The sequence below is a fragment of the Eurypyga helias genome, unplaced genomic scaffold (assembly GCF_000690775.1).
Source record: "Eurypyga helias isolate BGI_N326 unplaced genomic scaffold, ASM69077v1 scaffold214, whole genome shotgun sequence".
NCBI lineage: Eukaryota > Metazoa > Chordata > Aves > Eurypygiformes > Eurypygidae > Eurypyga > Eurypyga helias.
Window position 1 is genome coordinate 20,873 of NW_010247943.1, and position 18,291 is coordinate 39,163.

The 18,291-nt window shown below is 44.7% G+C and overlaps 1 protein-coding gene across 2 annotated transcripts; it reads right to left on the reverse strand.

Annotated features, from left to right (window-relative positions):
• Nucleotides 1–3,351: 3,351 nt before the first annotated feature.
• On the reverse strand, nucleotides 3,352–16,103 carry CNDP2 (CNDP dipeptidase 2 (metallopeptidase M20 family)). Of its 2 annotated transcripts, XM_010150863.1 has the most exons (11): nucleotides 16,014–16,103; nucleotides 14,952–15,095; nucleotides 12,006–12,168; nucleotides 10,358–10,446; nucleotides 9,268–9,468; nucleotides 8,678–8,762; nucleotides 7,965–8,125; nucleotides 5,896–6,060; nucleotides 5,231–5,372; nucleotides 4,458–4,605; nucleotides 3,352–4,036 (listed from the first exon to the last, which is right to left on the reverse strand). In XM_010150863.1, exons 1-11 carry the CDS (start codon nucleotides 16,071–16,073, stop codon nucleotides 3,967–3,969), a joined length of 1,428 nt encoding a protein of 475 aa, XP_010149165.1. In that variant the 5' UTR covers nucleotides 16,074–16,103; the 3' UTR covers nucleotides 3,352–3,966. The 2 variants fall into 2 exon arrangements, with proteins under 2 accessions (XP_010149165.1, XP_010149166.1); XM_010150864.1 differs by lacking the exons at nucleotides 10,358–10,446; nucleotides 12,006–12,168 and having other exon boundaries at nucleotides 3,947–4,036; nucleotides 16,014–16,073.
• Between the last annotated feature and the right edge of the window lie 2,188 nt (nucleotides 16,104–18,291).

Here is an 18,291-nt window from a genome sequence, read left to right on the forward strand (position 1 = left end):
CCCCGGAAAATGGGAGATGGTCGCTGTTCATGTTTGTAAATCCGTTCCAGGCATAGCCACCTCCACCCCAGACAGCCTGTGGTGACTGTAGGCAAAGACCACGAGGAAGAAACAGCAAAACCAGAACATTTTTCCAGCGCTCGCCGTCGCACAGGCATTACTTCACACAGTGCAGAGACACAGCAGCTACCTAGGCCACAAAGCCATCCGGGTGGTACTTCCCCCCGACCAGACCGGCCTGGCAGTGAAGGCAGCTCACTTCAGAGTCTTAACGAGCATGAGCTGAGGGGGATTAATGACAGATGTTCGCACGTTACACATGAACTGGAGCTGGCCAAGCCGTTCAGTAAATCCTAACAAGGTAAAAAGCAGCGCTATGGGGTTGTGTGGGAGCGCCGAGGAGCCTCCGCACACCCAGCAGACGGCGCTGTGCCTCGCCGACACAACCGGCTGCGCACGGTTGGCTCACACGCTACGGCATGTCGGGCACTTCCGCACTGTACGACAGTGCTGTTACCGAAACAGCTCGGGTTAAGCACGTCCTTCGCACGATGCACAAGCGTTCCAAGATGTAACAACGCAAGTTTGCCGACGACACCAAGCTGTGCAGCACGCTGGAGGGAAGGGATGCCATCCAGAGGGGCCTGGACAGGCTGGAGAGATGGGCCACTGCCAACCTCATGGAGTTCAACAAGGCCAAGTGCAAGGTCCTGCACCTGGGTTGGGGCCATCCCAAGCACAAGTACAGGCTGGGTGGAGAGTGGATAGAGAGCAGCTCCGAGGAGAAGGACTTGGGGGGACAGGGGGGTGGAAAACTGAACATGAGCCGGCAGTGTGCGCTGGCAGCCCAGAAGGCCAACCGTATCCTGGGCTGTATCCAGAGAAGTGTGGCCAGCAGGTCGAGGGAGGGGATTCTGCCCCTCTACTCTGCTCTGGTGAGACCCCACCTGGAGTGCTGGCTGCATCCTGCTATGGGGCTTTAACGTAAAAAGGATATAAACCAGTTGAAGCAAGTCCAGAGGAGGCCACAAAGATGCTCAGAGGGCTGGAACACCTCTGCTATGGGGACAGGCTGAGAGAGTTGGGCTTGTTCAGCCTGGAGAAGAGAAGGCTCCGGGGAGACCTTACAGCCCCTTCCAGTACCTGAAGGGGCTACAAGGAAGCTGGGGGGGACTTTTTACAAGGGCCTGTAGTGACAGGACAAGGGGTAACGGGGTTAAAATGAAAATGGGGAGGTTATCAAGAAAAAAAAAAATCTTCCTGGAGTGGTGAGGCAGTGGAACAGGTTGCCCAGAGAAGCTGTGGATGCCCCATCCCTGGAAGTGGTCAAGGCCAGGCTGGATGAGGCTTTGAGCAACCTGGTCTAGTGGAAGGGGTACCTGCCCATGGCAGGGGGTTGGAACTGGATGGTCTTTAAGGTCCCTTCTAACACTATGATTCCATTAAACCAGATCCCTGCAACAGGTACTGCTTTTTCAGAAGCCTTCAAGGAATAGAGTCTGAAGCCAACAGGCTACAGAATGTAACTGGCACCACTGTAGTCCTTTTCATCTGCGTTGCTCATTCAGGCCAGGAACTACAGCTTTTGTGGTCAGCTTAGGCAGGGACAGGAGAGGTTACAACTAAAGCAAAATCTGCTGCAGGAAGGTAACAAATACAATTTCCAATTTTAAAATTATACATCTAAGCAAATGTGAAATCCCATTATGTCTCACAGGGCCCATTACTTCAGCAATTTTACTCCTGCATACTTATACAGGCCCCTCCATTTTTACTCATGCCAAAGTCCCATTTTAATCTCCTTTTCACAGGGTTCTGGCACTCACCCCATGCCAGAAGTTTCTTCTATCTATCCAACAGGATCTGCTTCCCAGCCTCTTCTACCAACCCCTTAACACACTTTGTTTTGGGCCTCCTTCATAACTCTGCCATGCTGTACTTATTCATGAAATGTAGGGTGTGATGCATTGTCTTCAGTGCAGAAGATGAGACAATTAAGTGATCCTCAAGAAAATAGTTACAAATGCAATAGGACAATACAGACATGCTCACTTTCTGAACACAGTTCACAACATCATCAGCTTTTCTCCTGCCCAAATAAGCTTTTTCTTCATACTGTGACAAACTAGTATTACCTCAGTAACAGAGTTTAAGTTTCAACGCTTTTCATATCAATGGGTAGAAAACAAGCAACAAACTCACCAACAGCCAGGGCATTGCCTTTTCATGTAGGTAACCCCATTCAGAGAAGTCTGAGGTGTCAATTCAGTAACTGAGGAAGCCACTTAACACCACAGACTTCTAAGACTAGTTATCCTGCGTAATTAATTCATGTGAGCATGCAGATGACCTCAAATATTCAGGCATGCCAGTCTTGCCCTGTGTACAGGCTGCATGCTGTACCAGAGTAGTTCCACTGCAAGAACCGAGCAGCCCACTGTGCGGTGTGTGCGCAGATGCCTGGTGCCAGCCAGTACTGACACAGGCACATGACAGGGGTCATGGGTCCCAGCCTGTACCCCAGCTGCAAGTGCAAAGGCCAATGGTACCAGATTATCTCCAGCCATCAAGTTCCATGACAAACCAAACAGAACAACACAAGACAAACTTTAGAAGCTCCTCAGTGAGAACAGAAGCCTCCTCCTTGCCCCAACAGCAATCCACTGTTAAGACTCCAGATCAAGCAACAGTGAAAACCAGACGGACAAGCCATTCCTGCCTTATATCCCTCAAGGGGGGAAGCATCACATGCTGCTCACCTGTTTGTCAGGCTACAGGACTGCCCCATGCTCTCCAGCAGTTCTCCAAGCAAAGCATCATCACTTGACATACTCACCTGGCTTAGCCTGATAGTGCTGGTTGGGAATTCATAAACAGTGGGCCAAACCCAGCTCAGATTAGCACACATTTAAGAGGGTTTGGTTTTTGACATAATACCTAATAATGAAGTGTTGGAGTTGAGCGTTTCCAAAAGAGCTTGAGGTTGGATGTCAGCAGCTGCAATGAGCAATGCTCTTCTCTCCCCACTTATGCCTACAAATTCCACCCACCCTCTTGCGGTATCCTCAGTTGTGCGACAGTGTGATGACCCATCTTACAGAGCTGAAAAGGAACATTTTCTGAACTTGTTTCCCCTCAGGAGAGCAGGATTAGCTTGAACAGCTGCTTCAAGTCTACAAGCTGTTAGGGATCCAGAGCCTAAGGAATAGAAGTTTGGATTCCTAGGAAGTACAGTCTGCATAGCCCTGTTGTTCAATGGCCACTGTAGCCACAGAAGAGTTCCTCTGAAGTTATCTGAAGTTGCTTTCCCTCCCAAGTCATTATTTAATCCTCAGAGACCAAGAGCCCAACTCTAGAGCATGATTATTTATTGTCCTTTACAGGGAATACAAAGGCAGCTTTACAAAAAGATGGCCAGTAGTCATTACCACAGTGAATTTTGTTATAACTTAATTCACTGTAAATTGAAACCTGCAGGCAGGTATAAACTGTAAGAGACGAACTGCTCTTCCCAATCACTCAGCAAGACAGATGCCAAATTACAGCTTGAACACATTCCAGTACAGCCCCGTAATCTGTCACTCTGACTACTTCCAGGACATATCCAGGAAAAAGAACCTTAAGTTTGCCTGGCAGTTCTGGAACTGATGTGGCTGCTTAAACAGCGGAGAGCAAACTGTTCTTCCTGCTTTACAGGTAAAGTAGATGAATACAGCAAACCACGATTTTGAAGTGACACAGAGGGGACTGCTGGCCAGATAAGGAATTGTCTGTGTCATCTGAAGCATTTAAAGAAGTATTTTTGGTATAGAATGTTCTTTGTCAAGTGGATCTGCATGCTTCCCTCTCCCCCACCAAAGCAGTGGGCTGCTGGTGGAGAAGAGCTATGTACGACTTGGTAATTGATGACATTTTATAATAAAATTCAGGCTTTGGATCCATAAACCAGAGGGTAAGGCATCTCACTTAGTCCTTCAGCTGGGAGACTTCATAGAGGTATGCACCAAGCATCTTCACCCCCTGGATGTAGTTGTACCTGGAAAGAAGACCACTTCCATTAGCACTGGTTCAGTTTGAGCTGTATTTCTAGCAGTTGTGCTTTTTGCAGTATCAGTCCTACGCACACAGCAGACACTACAGGCATCAGGCACCACTCCCAACCGCCCTGCATCACCCCTGGCAAGAGAGATGCCATCCTGGGGGTAGGGGGTAGCCAAGCTTGGAGACCAAAGTTTAAGAACTGCTTTTGGTTTCAAGTGTGTAAACCCAGAAGCAGTAGTGAGATAAAGATTCAGCTACAGATTAACTAGCAGTCATTCTCTGCTAGGGAGAAATGGCACTTTGCCTTCCAGAGCATTAAAGAACAGCAAGAGTTCAATTCTTCTTGGTCCTTTTCATAACACGTGCCAAGACCCCCAACACAACCCAGCCTGGCACAGGGATAAATATTCTCTTACCTATTTAGCTTCTCATTTTGAGAGTGGGCACCATCATCTGCAGCTCCAACAGGAAGCAGCATGACATTCTTGCCTGTTGCTTCTTGAAATGTAAGGGTAACAGGAATGCTTCCTCCCTCCCTCGTCAGGTCAGGTTCAACTCCAAAAACTAGAACAAAGTGACACTGTCACCAGTTTGGAATTGTGTGTTTTTCCAACAAATCCTTACTGCTACTTAAGCAGTTGAGTACCAACCACTTCTGTGCCATGTCCTGACCAAACCTTGCTCCATTTTAATCAGCCAGACTGCAGAGGTTGCAGAATTGTGGCATTTGGCCTCCAGATATAATGCTGGAGCACTGTCACTCCCAGAGTTCAGATACAGAAATACCACTTCCTCTGAAAGCCTGTTTGTGCTCCACCGCAGAGTCAGGTTTGCTCCAGTTGCCCTGGCGTAACTGATTAAGAAGGATGCCAGGATGACCAAGCTTTGAGGGCTTTGGCTAAGCAAGTGATGTGAACTGCCGACAGCCTCATCCTTATGCAAAAGCAACACTATACCAATGGCCTTGTTCCGATATAGAAGGAATGAGCCCGTTATCTAGTTTCTTTCCTTCCTGTACTTCAACCCCAAATTTAAGGATTGTGCATGACATGCTTTGTTACTCTGTGAGCCAAACCTATAAGTGCAGAGCACCATAAATATTCTGCAAACATGACCTCTTCAGTATTTCTTGAGGTGCTGGAATAAAGGCTCTTTAATCCTCCCAAAGCCAAGTGGAAAACTCACTGACCTGTCTTCATGGCCCTCCTGCCAGCCATGTAGTGGGGATGGTTGAAGTCTGACACCCAGGGTTTTCCACCATGGCCTAAGTATACCCGGAATTTGTTGGGGCTCTGCAGCTCTGCAAACTTTTTGCTCACATAGTCTTCAACCTGTAAGAAAGATTGAACAGTCTTATCTACTGTTAGCATTTGTATGAACACTGATAACGATGGCATACTGAAAGAATCTTAGGGACTCACCCATCACTACCACCGTGCAGCAATAATTTTCCTATTATTATTTCATATATTCCCTATGTACTCCTGCTCTGAAGTCAGAACATCTCCTTTAGGCTGGTTAACAGTATACTGTAGAATAGTTAGCCAATATGTCAAACTTGGCTTACCAGAAGTGCATATTGAAAAGCCCAAGTGCCCTACAATTAAATCAGCATTTACTCCTAAGCCCCTTCTTTGAGTTAGTTGAGAGAAATTGAACAGCTGGACCACAACAATCCAGTGTGGGACCATACAGCAATTCCCTAAATTATCCAAGTTGTGGTGCAGAACAGGGAAGATGATAAAGTAAATAAATGGAGCAGCTTTAGAAATCAGAAACATTCTTCCCCCAGCACAGAGAACAGGAGTTGAGAGACACTAGGTAGTTTGAGAGTATCAATCCATCTCAACATACATGCTTTGTGACTTCTTCAGGATTCATGTTTGGCACAAGCCTGATTGAGAACTTGCCAATCACTTTCCTAGGAATCACAGTCTTGGCTCCAGGGGCTGAGAAGGCTCCTTCAATTCCATGGAGAGACAAGGAAGGGTATCTCCACCTATGCATAAGGATTTCTCTCTGAAGAAGCAAAGGGAAGATTCAAGGTTACATGAAGCTTGGCAGAGTTACACAAAGTAATACTTTCTTCAGTCTAATAAAGACTTTGCAAGAAGCAGCCCTTTCTCCCATGGAGAAAAGCAGCTCGTTCAAGAGCACCGTTATAAACAGAAGCTGTTACTCCCATTAAGCACATATTTGGATACAACAGCTGGGTTTTCAGCACCTTAAGAGATTCAGTAGCTCTAGTTTGGCTTTCTCCCAGTTCTACGGAACTTACAGGACATGACCAGCCTGCTTCTGGCAAGGACACAGGTACCATTTGTTAAGATCCTCAAGCAGTTTGTGGGGAGTGTATTGGAAGCTCTAGTCCCCACTGCCTCAAGGCAGGCAAGTCCTTCATCACTGACTCACATGCTTATGAAGATCACAAGCATTCTAAAAGCCTCACCACTAGGCAGACTAGGCATACAGCGTGCTCCTGCCGTTCATATCCATTGCATTACACTGGCTGAACTCCAGGTATGTTGATGTGAGCCCTGTGGCCTACCCTTACCAGGCCACACCAGATACACTTTTGCATTTCCTCCCCACTGCCTTGGACACAGCTGCTCTGTGCACTGGAGACTGAATTCAACATACTTGTGTCCTGTATGGACAACTGCAATATCTCAAAACTAAACTGCACCGCAGAGATTCAGAAGGCTTAGAATTTAAGTGCTTTAATGCTTTTTGTTTTCTTTTAGCTACAACCTGCCTCTAATCTTCTCCTAAAGAGAGTTTAACTGATACTGTTCAGATCCTTCAAGCACGTTTCTCACCTGGAGATTACAGCCATCTCTCTCCTTTGCCTTAGGACCCTCCTTGCACACATGCAGCTTAGTTAGATCTCCCATGGTACATTAAGCTAGAATTTCAGTCCAGCAAAGACTGGGCAGCTTCAGTTCAGTACCATATATGAATAGCATCTTGCCAACTCTGGCTTATATACAAGCTGTATTTCATCCATTACTTTATAGGACAAGGCCAAACAAGGAAGCCTGTGTGTTCTCCATCAATATAAACCCAAGTATGTAAAGACAAGGTTGAGAACATAAAGTTGTTACTTATGCCTATTTTGAATTCAGCCTGAAGTCTCCTCCTGACAGTACTATGACACAGGACAGACCTGCATATGTAAACTTGTCTTTTACAACACTTGTTTCTGCTTTTTAGGATAGATGTATTTACATCTAGGGTGAAGTGGTTTAAAATTAATAACACCTGTGCCTCACAAGAATCAGTGCTGTTGAAAGCATTTATTTGGAGAGCTCCCAGGGTGAAGACCTGAAGCTCAGGCCTGAGTTTATTGAACTTGAGCCTGTTCAAAGATTCAGGCAGCTGCCTAGTTCATGTCTACAAACCAGTCCTTGCTTGTTAGCTCTAGGAAGATGTTCAGTATGTCAACCTCAAGTTCATTACAGTTAGATCTCAAGCTGTTTTTTCACCTCATGAGAAGGCATCTCTGAGCAACTTGGATGCTTTGTGTAGACATGGTTTATGATCTCTGGAGAAGTGCTAGCAGTTCTTATCTAGCATTAAGAGAACAGCACTAGATAAGTTCCATACAAGTTTCAAATGCTACTTACAGACTTAGGAGCAAGTTCAAAGCTGCCTAGACTAGTTGCCTTAAACATGGGATAACCTAGACCAAGTTTCCAAGCACCTAACACTTCACAGAGGAACTGCTAGTGTTACACAGTCAGCTATGTAGTAGGTCAAGTCATCTTCACGGCAGCCTCACTATTTAAGACATCTGATGAATTTGCTGCCTACTAAATTACTTGGTAACTACACAAGTATCCACAGAAGCTTGTTTGTCTTTTAATACAGGCAGCTTGAACTAACACAGCCAGCCAGGGTAGAGAGGGAGGAGTATACTATACCTTTGTATCATGCAATAGTTTTGTTGCTCCTACATCTTTTGCATATTCTTCCAGGTCAAAATCAATCTGCTCATACAGTGCCAGCTCCTCATCAGTAACAGGTGCCACTGCCTCATTAATGCCTGGGATGAGTATTTTCCCTTTCTTGTCTATAAGGGAACCTGTAAACAAGCACCCAATATCAGGATTCAACCAGAACAAACAAGATGACCCTGCTGGGAACACTTTCCATGGGAAACAGAAGTCTTTGCTTCCTGAAAACTGTAAATGTAGTAAAACTGACTTCTGCCTCCCAGAGCCTGCTGCCCTGAATATGGAAGGCACTTGAGGAATTTGCAGCTATCCAAAGTGTATACTTCCTTGCAACTGCATTTATTTCTACTGATACATACTTGGCTGGCTGTTTGAAGTGAGGATTCCCATGGAATTCAAACTGGCATCTATAGAAGAGTTTGCAGAAAAGCTGATTTAAGTAACACAAGTTTGCAGCAAGATTTTAGGGGAAGCTGAAGTAGGTAGATAACTTCTTGGCACAGAGCTTCCTCATCTTTCTGTACCTAAGGCATCAGCCTGTTTAATGCATACCTGGCAAGCATCATTTCATTGGTCATTGCTTTGCTAGTGTAAGAGCCCTTCGGAACCCTGCTCACTGCAAACTCATGCTTTAATGGCTCCCACTCTAGATGCATTCAGTGAAACCTGCTTTTTCTTACCCATTAGAGTAATGAGATCTGTCATGGCCTCATGTACTGAACCACCATAAACTCCAGAGTGAAGGTCTTTGTCACTACATTCCACCTGGTTTGAAGTGAATTAAGATTCAGGTTAACTTCAGCATAAAGACACTAGCAAACACACAGAACATACCTTTACCCTATTTTTTTGTGCATGTATTTTGAGAATGCATGTTTGAAACTAGACCACTCAGTTGTAGATCATTAAAGGAGATGGGTTTTATTGCTCTATGGAGTACAAGCCGTAGTACTAACTGTCCTAACCTTGGAGACTTCAGTATTGACATCTCTTCCTGCACTCAAGGAGATATCTGGATGAAGATGTCTATGCCATGAGATAACCCCCCAGGAAAGGTGCTGGCCTATCTTGCTTCATACATTTCAAAGTTATCCCTCCCACATCAGTATCATTTGATAGTAAAAGGAAGATATTTAGACAATTAGTAGAAACAGTTCTACTTAAACTATCAGTTACAACTTTTCTGAAGAAAAGCTATAAGCATGAAACTTTGAGCTAACACTCTTCTCTGGTAGAAAATTCAACTTAGACCATGCATTTCAGCACTTACCTCTATGAAGTAGTAGCAGATACCCCGCAAGCCATAGGTGATACAAGGCTTCTTCTTGCCTAGCCAGTAGTTGTCAGAAATGCAAACATAATCCACATCTTTGAAGAAAGTGTCTTGCTGAGCAAAAATTAGTTCATCAAGGCCTTCAGATCCTGATTCTTCCATACCCTCCAGGCAGAACTTCACATTTACTGGAAACTCCTTTGAAAGTGAAAAACAAGAACATACATATGTGAAAACATTGGACTCCCTCACCAATCAGTAATTTTCATCTGTCATGTACAAAGCAGAAGAATAGACAGGGGTAAATTAGTTCCATGACAGTGGATTTTGTAAATTCTACACAAAGTATTACAAAGTTTGGACTGCACTTACACCAGCCTTCATTTGATGGAATTCAAAACCTTCAGAAAAGTTTTAACTAAGTTCTAGAACAACTTGTTCCTAATCCCCTTAACTGTGGGAACACAGCAGAGATCTGTTGCCAAAGGTAAGTCACAAGGCTAGGAAAACTAACATCAACCACAGAAATTACATGCTCTGTAGGTGAGTCAGAGCTACCCTGTCTATCCAGTCTACCATGTTCTATGCCTAGACAGCACCTAAGAACTGCTGATTCTTCTCACAAGTAATAGCAACTTGTCTTGCAAGATGAACCAGACATCCTGAGCTATTTGACTGCACTTTTTCTTGAACAGAAAACACAAAGCTCCCAGTTTATTGTTACTAAATTAATCTTGGAGCTCAGTGGCAACAACTCATTAAGCTTTACTAAAGGCCAAGCTAATTTGACATCCTTATATGAAAGTGATCACATTTGATTATTCCTCCTGCTCCAGATGTTTGCATATGTATTTTCCTTCCTACATATTTCGTTAAAGCAAAAATGTTTGAAGTGCAATCTGCAGGACTAACTTGTTAGCAAACCAACTCAACCCTACCAGGTCCATCAGGGAATTTACAGGACTATTGCATCATTCCTCCAGCCAGCTGAATAAGCAGGCTGGCCTCACAAGGGTTGTGGCTTGGATAACGTTTATTGCTGCAGTCAGCTGTAAGCAAAAAAGCAGGACACATTTTGGGCACATACCTGGTTAGTTTGTTGATAAGCCTCCAAGGCATTCAGCCAGGCAAGCACTGGACCTTTGTCATCTGTTGATCCTCGCCCATACAGCTTTCCTACAGAAACAAGGTACAAATTAACCAGCATGGGGAAAAACTAGAATGAAGCTTGTCATTTCTTGATCGCAGGAGACATCCTCTTGGATAAGCTTTTCAGCCCTCCTTGCACTAACTTTCATTTCTGATTCTTCTGAAGCAGCAGTTTTACACCCCACTCTATACACCTGTGCAAGTAGGACAGGTACAGGACTGCAACAGTCCTCCCACACAGAGCTACCCCACATTCTCCTCCAGCTGCTCCCTGGACAGGAGTCGAACATAAGCCTGGAAAAGATGCAACTGCCTTGGGCCAAGTTGTTCCCACGCTCCTCAGAGTAATATTTTCTAAAGCCACAACAGTAAGGGTATAGAAACAAGCTATCCCCTTTTAACAGGCACTTATCCAGAATTAGCTTCAATTCAATAATTCTTTATTTGAAGAGTAAGACTTCAGTAGCTAGAGATCAATCACTTCTCCAGATAAATGTGAATCTCCCCAGAACGGGCTTTAGTCAAAAACAAGTTTTACAGGCTACAAGGAAGTCTAGGAAATGTAGCACATAGAATCACAGTAGAGGTAAATACTGCTGCAACTCAGAGCTGTGCTACAGCCCCTAAGCACTAGGTACAAAAGCGGTGACAGAACAGGCTAGACAGCTTGCCAGGTAAGGAGCCGTTAGCAAATATGCCTCCTACACTGTCAGGCTGCACAGATAAGCCACAGCCTGAGGCAAGTCTAGCTCTTGCTACGAGATGAGATAATCCAATGTAGTAACTTGGACTCTGCTGCCTATGACCAAGTGCCCAGGTACAAGTACTAGTTACTACAGATACTTCTTTTCTTGGCAAGGATTAACACTTACACAACAAAAATGGTTAATGTCCTTCTATTCATATGAACTTTAACCTCAACACTGAGCAAATGAAACAGAAGCTGTTGGTAGCAGCAGCTTTAACTAGAGAAGAAAGCTCTCAGTCTCCTCTTGACTACTGGCAATGTGTTGTTTCAACAAGAGTGACCGCACAGTTTCTTCATCCCCATTTATGGGAGAGGGACACTTGTCTGGGCACTAGCTCTGTAAAACAGCTTCAGCAGTACTCACTGTAGCACAGTGTGCAAACACAAGACAACCCAGGGAGGCTGCTGTACCACTCCTGTCCCCAGGCTGAAAGAAGCAGTGTTGAGTGCTTGTCCGCTGCAGTGGTTCAAAAACCCCAGCACTCTGACATGACCTTACAAGCTGCAAGTTGTGAACAGCACAAGAAACTAGTTCTAGAAACAACTTGGGAGATCTCTTAGAACTTAAGTACAGTTATGACTTTGCTGTAGCTACAAGGAAGATAACATGCAAGGGCAGCCTAGATTATCAGAAAAGGAAACAAGCCCTGAGAGCAGCTGAGATTTTGCAGCTCTACTTCTTTACTATTTCCCCTCCTGCATGTTTGATCTCAACATTATTAAACACTCATGTCTGTTCTTCCTCTCCTTCCCCTTTCAATCAAGGGCAGAACTTTAGAATGGCTGAGAAATACCATAGTTGAAGTGCTCATCAGTTTGTGAAGTCTTATGCTCTTACCTTCTCTTTCTACCAGTGTGAAGGGCTCGCTATCCCAGCCATCCTCTAGTGCTGCTGGCTGAACATCCAGGTGACCGTATACACACACAGTCTTTTTGTGGGGATCTGAGCCAAGTGTTCCCAGAATAATTGGTGGTAGAGGGATTTCTGACCCATCAGGCAGCTAGAAATAGGAGGCAAGAAGTTTTATTCAAATGTGGAATGTCAGAGGAGCATATTTTTTAGCACATGAATGAATTACTTAAACATTATAGAAGTTATGGGATTAGGGGCATAGACAGCTAAACAAAACTAAGCTACTTAGACTGATTGCAAGAAGGAGTGTGCCAATGAAGGGATGACAGCACCATGCCAGTACAAGTTTCCTCACAACTCCTAGTAATAGCCAAAATGTTCCGAGCCACTCAGAACTGTTAGCTTTAAAGAACAATCCTACATCAGATTTTAGCAGAGCAAGCTGTCTGCATGCCAAACTGCCATATCTAATGCTGACCTCAGCGTTAAGTGATAAACTCCATTCAATAGTGGATTCCACACTGCTTGTCACTGCACTTTCATCCTGACCACAGTACAGCTCTCTAGACAAAAAAAATCCTGACAGTGGTATCACCGAGTATAACACATGCCAACACCCAAATCAGGTCAGCCTAACAGCTGTGTTTCTCTGTGCCAGCCTACACTGTTAAGCAAAGGGCAGAGTAGCACTGATGAACTGAGTTCAAGAGCTGAACTTGGTTTTGCCCTTTGGAATACCCCATAAGTGACTACCACATGCTATTCTCAGTCAGTATGTATTTCTCTTCCGGTAAACACATACCCCTAGATGCTGTTCAGCAGCTCAGGATCAGCTTTTTTTGCTCACATGGGCTCCAAGCTCACATTTTTTATCAACAGGTTACATGGTCCTTGGCCAGCTGCAGCTCTAAGCCATTAAAACTCTACTGCAAGACTTTACTTACAGCACCTGTGCACAGTACAAACTGCTGTGCAGCAGTAGCCTCAGATCAGACAGGTTTGCTTTACATTGCTGCTATATCAGTGGACAGTGCACACAATCCACTGACTAACTTTGTCTGTACTTAATAGAAAACTGAACACTGAAGTTAACTTTAATCCAGCTGCAAGAGTTTTCTAAGTAGAAACACTATTTGATAAATGCTTCAAACTCAGTTCTTGACCCCAAAGAATTACACTAATTAAAGGAACAAGATAGTATCTGAATTAACTGAAACACTTCTGATGGGATTTTAGGTTCTAGGTAGTAGCTCACTGAGACACTTCTGATGGGATTTTAGGTTCTAGGTAGTAGCAGAGCTAGAATTATCCTACAGATTCCTTCCTAGTAGGGCACATGAAGACAGCTACTTCCCTGCTGGGATGTGTAGCACTACAAACAAGTGTATTCCAGTTGCCAAAAGCAAGGACAACTCAGAGGGTCTTGATGCATACAGATTTCAACCCAGCAGTCATTAGCAGCAATTACAGTAGCAATCTTCTGAAACTAGCAAACATGCCAGTACGTCAGTATTTTGAATACCACTATCAAACTGCTGATCTAATGATTTTGGTATGGGTCTTACTCTGTGACATGCAGTGACTAGGCACTTCAAAGGAGGAGCACATCAAGTGGATTGTTCCCTAGGATGAGATTTTTATTCTCAACCACCTAGATTTCTCAGGTGAAAAGCAGTCCAGATAGCTAAGACTCATCCTATTAAGCATCCTCTGTATCTGGTAAGGGAGCAGTGCAATCTTGTGACAAATGTTAACACTTGGAAGAGACTAAAAATCTCTTGCAAATCTCTGTAACACAAAATGCTTAACTGATCTGGACTGGAACACCTCTCCTATGATGAATGGCTGAGAGAATTGGGCTTTTTCAGCCTGGAGGATAGAAGGCTCTAGGAAGACCTTATAGCAGCCTTCCAGTACCTGAAGGTGCCTACAAGGAAGCTGGGAGGGGACTTTTTGCAAGAGCCTGTAGTGACAGGACATGGGGGAGCAGGTTTAAATTTAAAGTGGGGAGGTTTAGGTTAGATATCAGGGACAAATATTTCCTGGAGAGGGTGGTGAGGCACTGGAACAGGTTGCCCAGAGAAGCTGTGGATGCCCCATCCCTGGAAGTGTTCAAGGCCAGGCTGGATGAGGCTTTGAGCAACGTGGTCTAGTGGAAGGTGTCCCTGCCCATGGCAGGGGATTGGAACTAGATGGTATTTGAGGTCTCTTTCAACCCCAACCATTCTGTGATTCTATGATCTGGACCCCAAGGTTTACTATAAAAGGTTTTAACAGGAAGCTTCCTGTGTGGCAGGAAAGATTACCCCACACCCCAACAGGCTACCACCTTTCTAGGGGACTAACCACAAGACCCTTGTGTGGTGATCCTGACCAGAAGACCCTCAGACATCACGGAATTAGTAATCCACATAGTTAGCTTGCATGCACGCAAGCCTGTGCTGTGCTGCACACACAGCTTCACCTTCCTGCCTGTATTGTGCTGTGCACAATAATAGGCTGCTGGATAAAGCCAGTTGACCGTAGCTTACAGACAGTTCCCACTTGGTACTGCCCACTACACCACCTGCATGTCCTTGTGTTTATCTAAAAGCACAGCAAGAAGTTCCCATGTGAATAACCCTTTTGTTTGGCAGTGGAACCAAACAGCATGAATAAATAAAGCGGGGTAACATTTCCATGAGTGGGATCTGCACAGCAAGCTGCACAGATGCCTACACAGCCTGGAGTTCCCAGCATCTGAAGGGACATAATCTTATCTATACTATCCTATTTCTTTATAGTGATGGCTCTAATAAACAGCTTTTTACAGGATATTTTATGGAATCTAAGTGCCTTTCTTACTGGATCATAACAAGCCAGCCTGGTGCAAAACACCTCATCTTCTAAATAGACTTTTTCTACCAAGCCAACACGGAGATGCTCACATACCTTTTGTTTCCCAATATCCATAAGTTGGGTTGTGCCTCCCAGTCGTTCAATATCCTTTGCAGCAACCTCCATCATGTGTTTGATTTCAGCCCTCTTCTCTGGCCATGCCGACACACTCTGGATTGCCACCCATTGAGCCAGACGCTGCAGAAAGATGGAAAAGCTAAAGGTTTTACTCCAACACCTTGCAGTTCAGCTACTACTGGTTTAGTCAAGCTTCAACTTGAGGCAAATCAGCTCTGTCCTCTGCTCAAAGGAGTACTCTAACCATTAATATTACTCTCAGAAGCTCTCTAAAATCCCTACTTTCCCACAGCGGCCCCTGCAGTGTGGCATAAAGCCTACAGACACGCAAGGCAAGCTTAAGCATATGACAGCTTGTGCATACTGTGCCTTTCTGATTGTTCTTTAAGTATCCAGAACCTGCTAATGTCTTTCAGGCTTCTCAGAAAGGCCTCCTTAGCTTTCTCCCCTGTGAGATCAGTGAGAGCAACTGGCAGAAGTCAAGCTGAACACTTGGCATAGTTCTTGCATGGGAGTTCACAGTGCTATACCACTGATCCCTTCACAGCTGACGGGGATTCCAATAGAAGGTGCAGTTAAATAGCAGGTTAAACAGCAAAGTGCAGAGGTAACTTCTCTCCCTGTACCCAAACATGAACAGTTTCATACAAGAAAGCTTTACTCCAGCATTGTTCACATCTTTCCCATCTCAAAAGGGGACACACAGTATAAACCTAGTTTGGCATTCAGGAACCAGTGTCAAACTTTCTGCACCTCTAAGTAAACCACTGCTTGTACTATTCAGTAATAGAGTATTTCCTAATAAACCTACCATGGAGATTTAGGTCTTTGAACAGAACTATGCCCCAACCTAAGAAACAACATTTTCTGTCTTGACACAAATCCATCACACCTGCTGCCTGCTCCCACCCCTCCCCAGTTACCTAGCATTACTGTTAGTGGGCATATTATATAGGTGTAACAAGCTTGAAGCTACCACCTAACTTTTAATATCGCATAGATGTGTCTGCTGCAAGACAAAACTCAAAGAAAACTTACCTGAATATAGAGATCCTGGTGTTCATCAATGTAGTTAAAGAGGGTTTCAAGAGCAGACATTTTCTGACCAGAATGCTGCTGAAGACTCTGTGACAGAAAAACAATTTAGCCTTCAGAGGTTTAAGCAGCAACAGTCAGTAGTCAAGCAGCCACTGAAGACTTTCACCTTTCAACTGCTAATGCCACACTCCAAGCTGTATGAATATAAAACTTGAGGCCAATCCCCCTCATAAAAGTCACAGTGAAGTGGCTAAACAAAAGCATATTTAATCTGAACACCACTGTTTCTGCCTCTCCCCCCAGAATAACTTTGGAAGGTAAACTGAGCAAGCTTGACTACAGAGGTACTTAAGTCATCACTTCACTGCAGAATTACAGGCAAAATGTTACTCAAGTGAAATCTACTCTTTCAAGTTGCATTTTGAGTGTGCAACTAATAGTGTGTCACAGGCTTGAATGCTAGCAGCTAGGTCTGAGAAAGCACCACACTTGTACTTTGTGATCTACAAAGGAGGTTGAAAGCAGGCAGTTTAAAAGCTGTGTTTTCTTCAGCTTTAAAGTCCCAACCTGCCACTCAGCCTTCCCAAAGAAGGTTGGAGTGAAGCCTCAGGAACAGAAACCAGGCCCAGCAGGCCATGAGCAAGCAGTCAGTAACTAGCTCAGTGCTACCACTTCCTTGATTTGTTTTAGTTTCAAATCAAGTTCATGTGAGAAAACTCAAGACCTCTCCCCACCTCAGTTTTCTGTCTTCCTTACCAGTCCAAAGTCTGTATTTAAAAGACTGTCCACTCAACCAACAAAAACAACAAACTCAAACCTAGTTCTCAAGTCAGAACTCAAGATACTGCACCTCCTCTAAGCCAGGAGAATCATGAGCTTTACAAACACCTAAGAAATCCAAGTGTCTGGACCATAAGAAAATCCCAGTGCTCATGTAACACAAACAAGCATACTCAGCAACACCAACTGCTGTGATTCTCTATTTTGCTCAGTCAGCTTTATGGCAGAGCCTTTCAGCCTTTCTTCCACTTCTACACAGAAGTCACAAGACAAGCATGATGGTTGTTAAAACATCTGACCATTTGTCTTGGGATTTCTTGGAACAGCTGACTACTCCACATAGCCAAAATGAGTACTTTCAAGCTGCAGGGTGTCCCACACAGCATACTGCAATATACACACAGCCCACCACCCCAAATCTACAGACTTACAGAACACATTCTCTTTCAGACAGGGTTGTACTTACACAGTTCGCTGATGTCTGACATCTAAAAATCCTTTTGCTTACTGCAGATGGCTTCTATTTAACTCACAGCATCCATCAAGTTTAAATTTGGATAACAAGTTTTAAGAACCAATTAGAACAACCCCAAACCACCAGACAGCTGAAGCATTTTCTTCAATACTGAAGACTGAACATCCTCAAAGGACTATATAGACACAACCAAGTTAGAGCAACGCTTCTCACTGAGGCCTGGTTTCCCTAACGGAGCCACCATCCTCACGTGCAGCTAGAGCTCAGGCATGATTCGTCTGGAGCTCTTCAGAGAAACCAGCACACAGGCATCAGCCCTGTGCATCTGATACTCCCCTTCACTCATCCAGTTCCTATAGCAACAGCAGGGCTTTAACTTCACAGCAGTCACAAAATACAACATATTGCATGGAGGCTGATACTCTATCCAGCACAAGATATAGACCACTTCCTCAGTCAGGAGCTACTTTAAGTGTTACCTTAAACAATTAAATATTCTTAAAAATTAGAGAGGTATACAATCACTTTAGAGCTGCAAAAAACCAAACTTGCCCCAGACAGCTTCAAACCTGGAAAAGCAAATGCAGCTTACTACACAGCACAGGGCTGGATAGTAATTACCCTACCCTGTTAAAAAGTGGGGCTAGAATTTCCTGTATGTCCTTCAGGCTGGTGAACTGAATCCTTCCCACCGGCATGAAAGCAGCTTCACAGTTCTACCTTCTCACAGCACTACAGCAGTCGCATCACGAAACAAGCCCAGGGACTACTCGCACACCGTGACAACTCTGCCCTCCCTACCCCCGGCAAGATGAGCACCCCAGGCGGGAGCATCGCATCGGGTCAGGAGAGGGCTGTAGCCGTCAGGGAGCACCCCCCCCCCAGCCACTAAGAGCAGCAGCAGCACACAACCCCACGCCCCCGTTACAGGCCCTGCTCGCCTTGACAAGGGGTTGCAGCAAAAGGGCAATCCCACCGCAGCCCCCCCACAGCTGCGTGACCGCAGAGAGGTTAAGCCTCGGG

Bases quoted from the DNA above. Each gene is read 5' to 3' on its own strand.
- CNDP2 (XM_010150863.1), bottom strand. From the start codon at position 16,073: ATGTCTGCTCTTGAAACCCTCTTTAACTACATTGATGAACACCAGGAT. The intron at 9,469-10,357 runs GTATGTGCCCAA...TCACTTTCAAAG, and splicing joins CTTATCAACAAACTAACCAG to GAGTTTCCAGTAAATGTGAA. The intron at 8,763-9,267 runs GTAAGTGCTGAA...ACTTCAAACCAG, and splicing joins TCTGCTACTACTTCATAGAG to GTGGAATGTAGTGACAAAGA.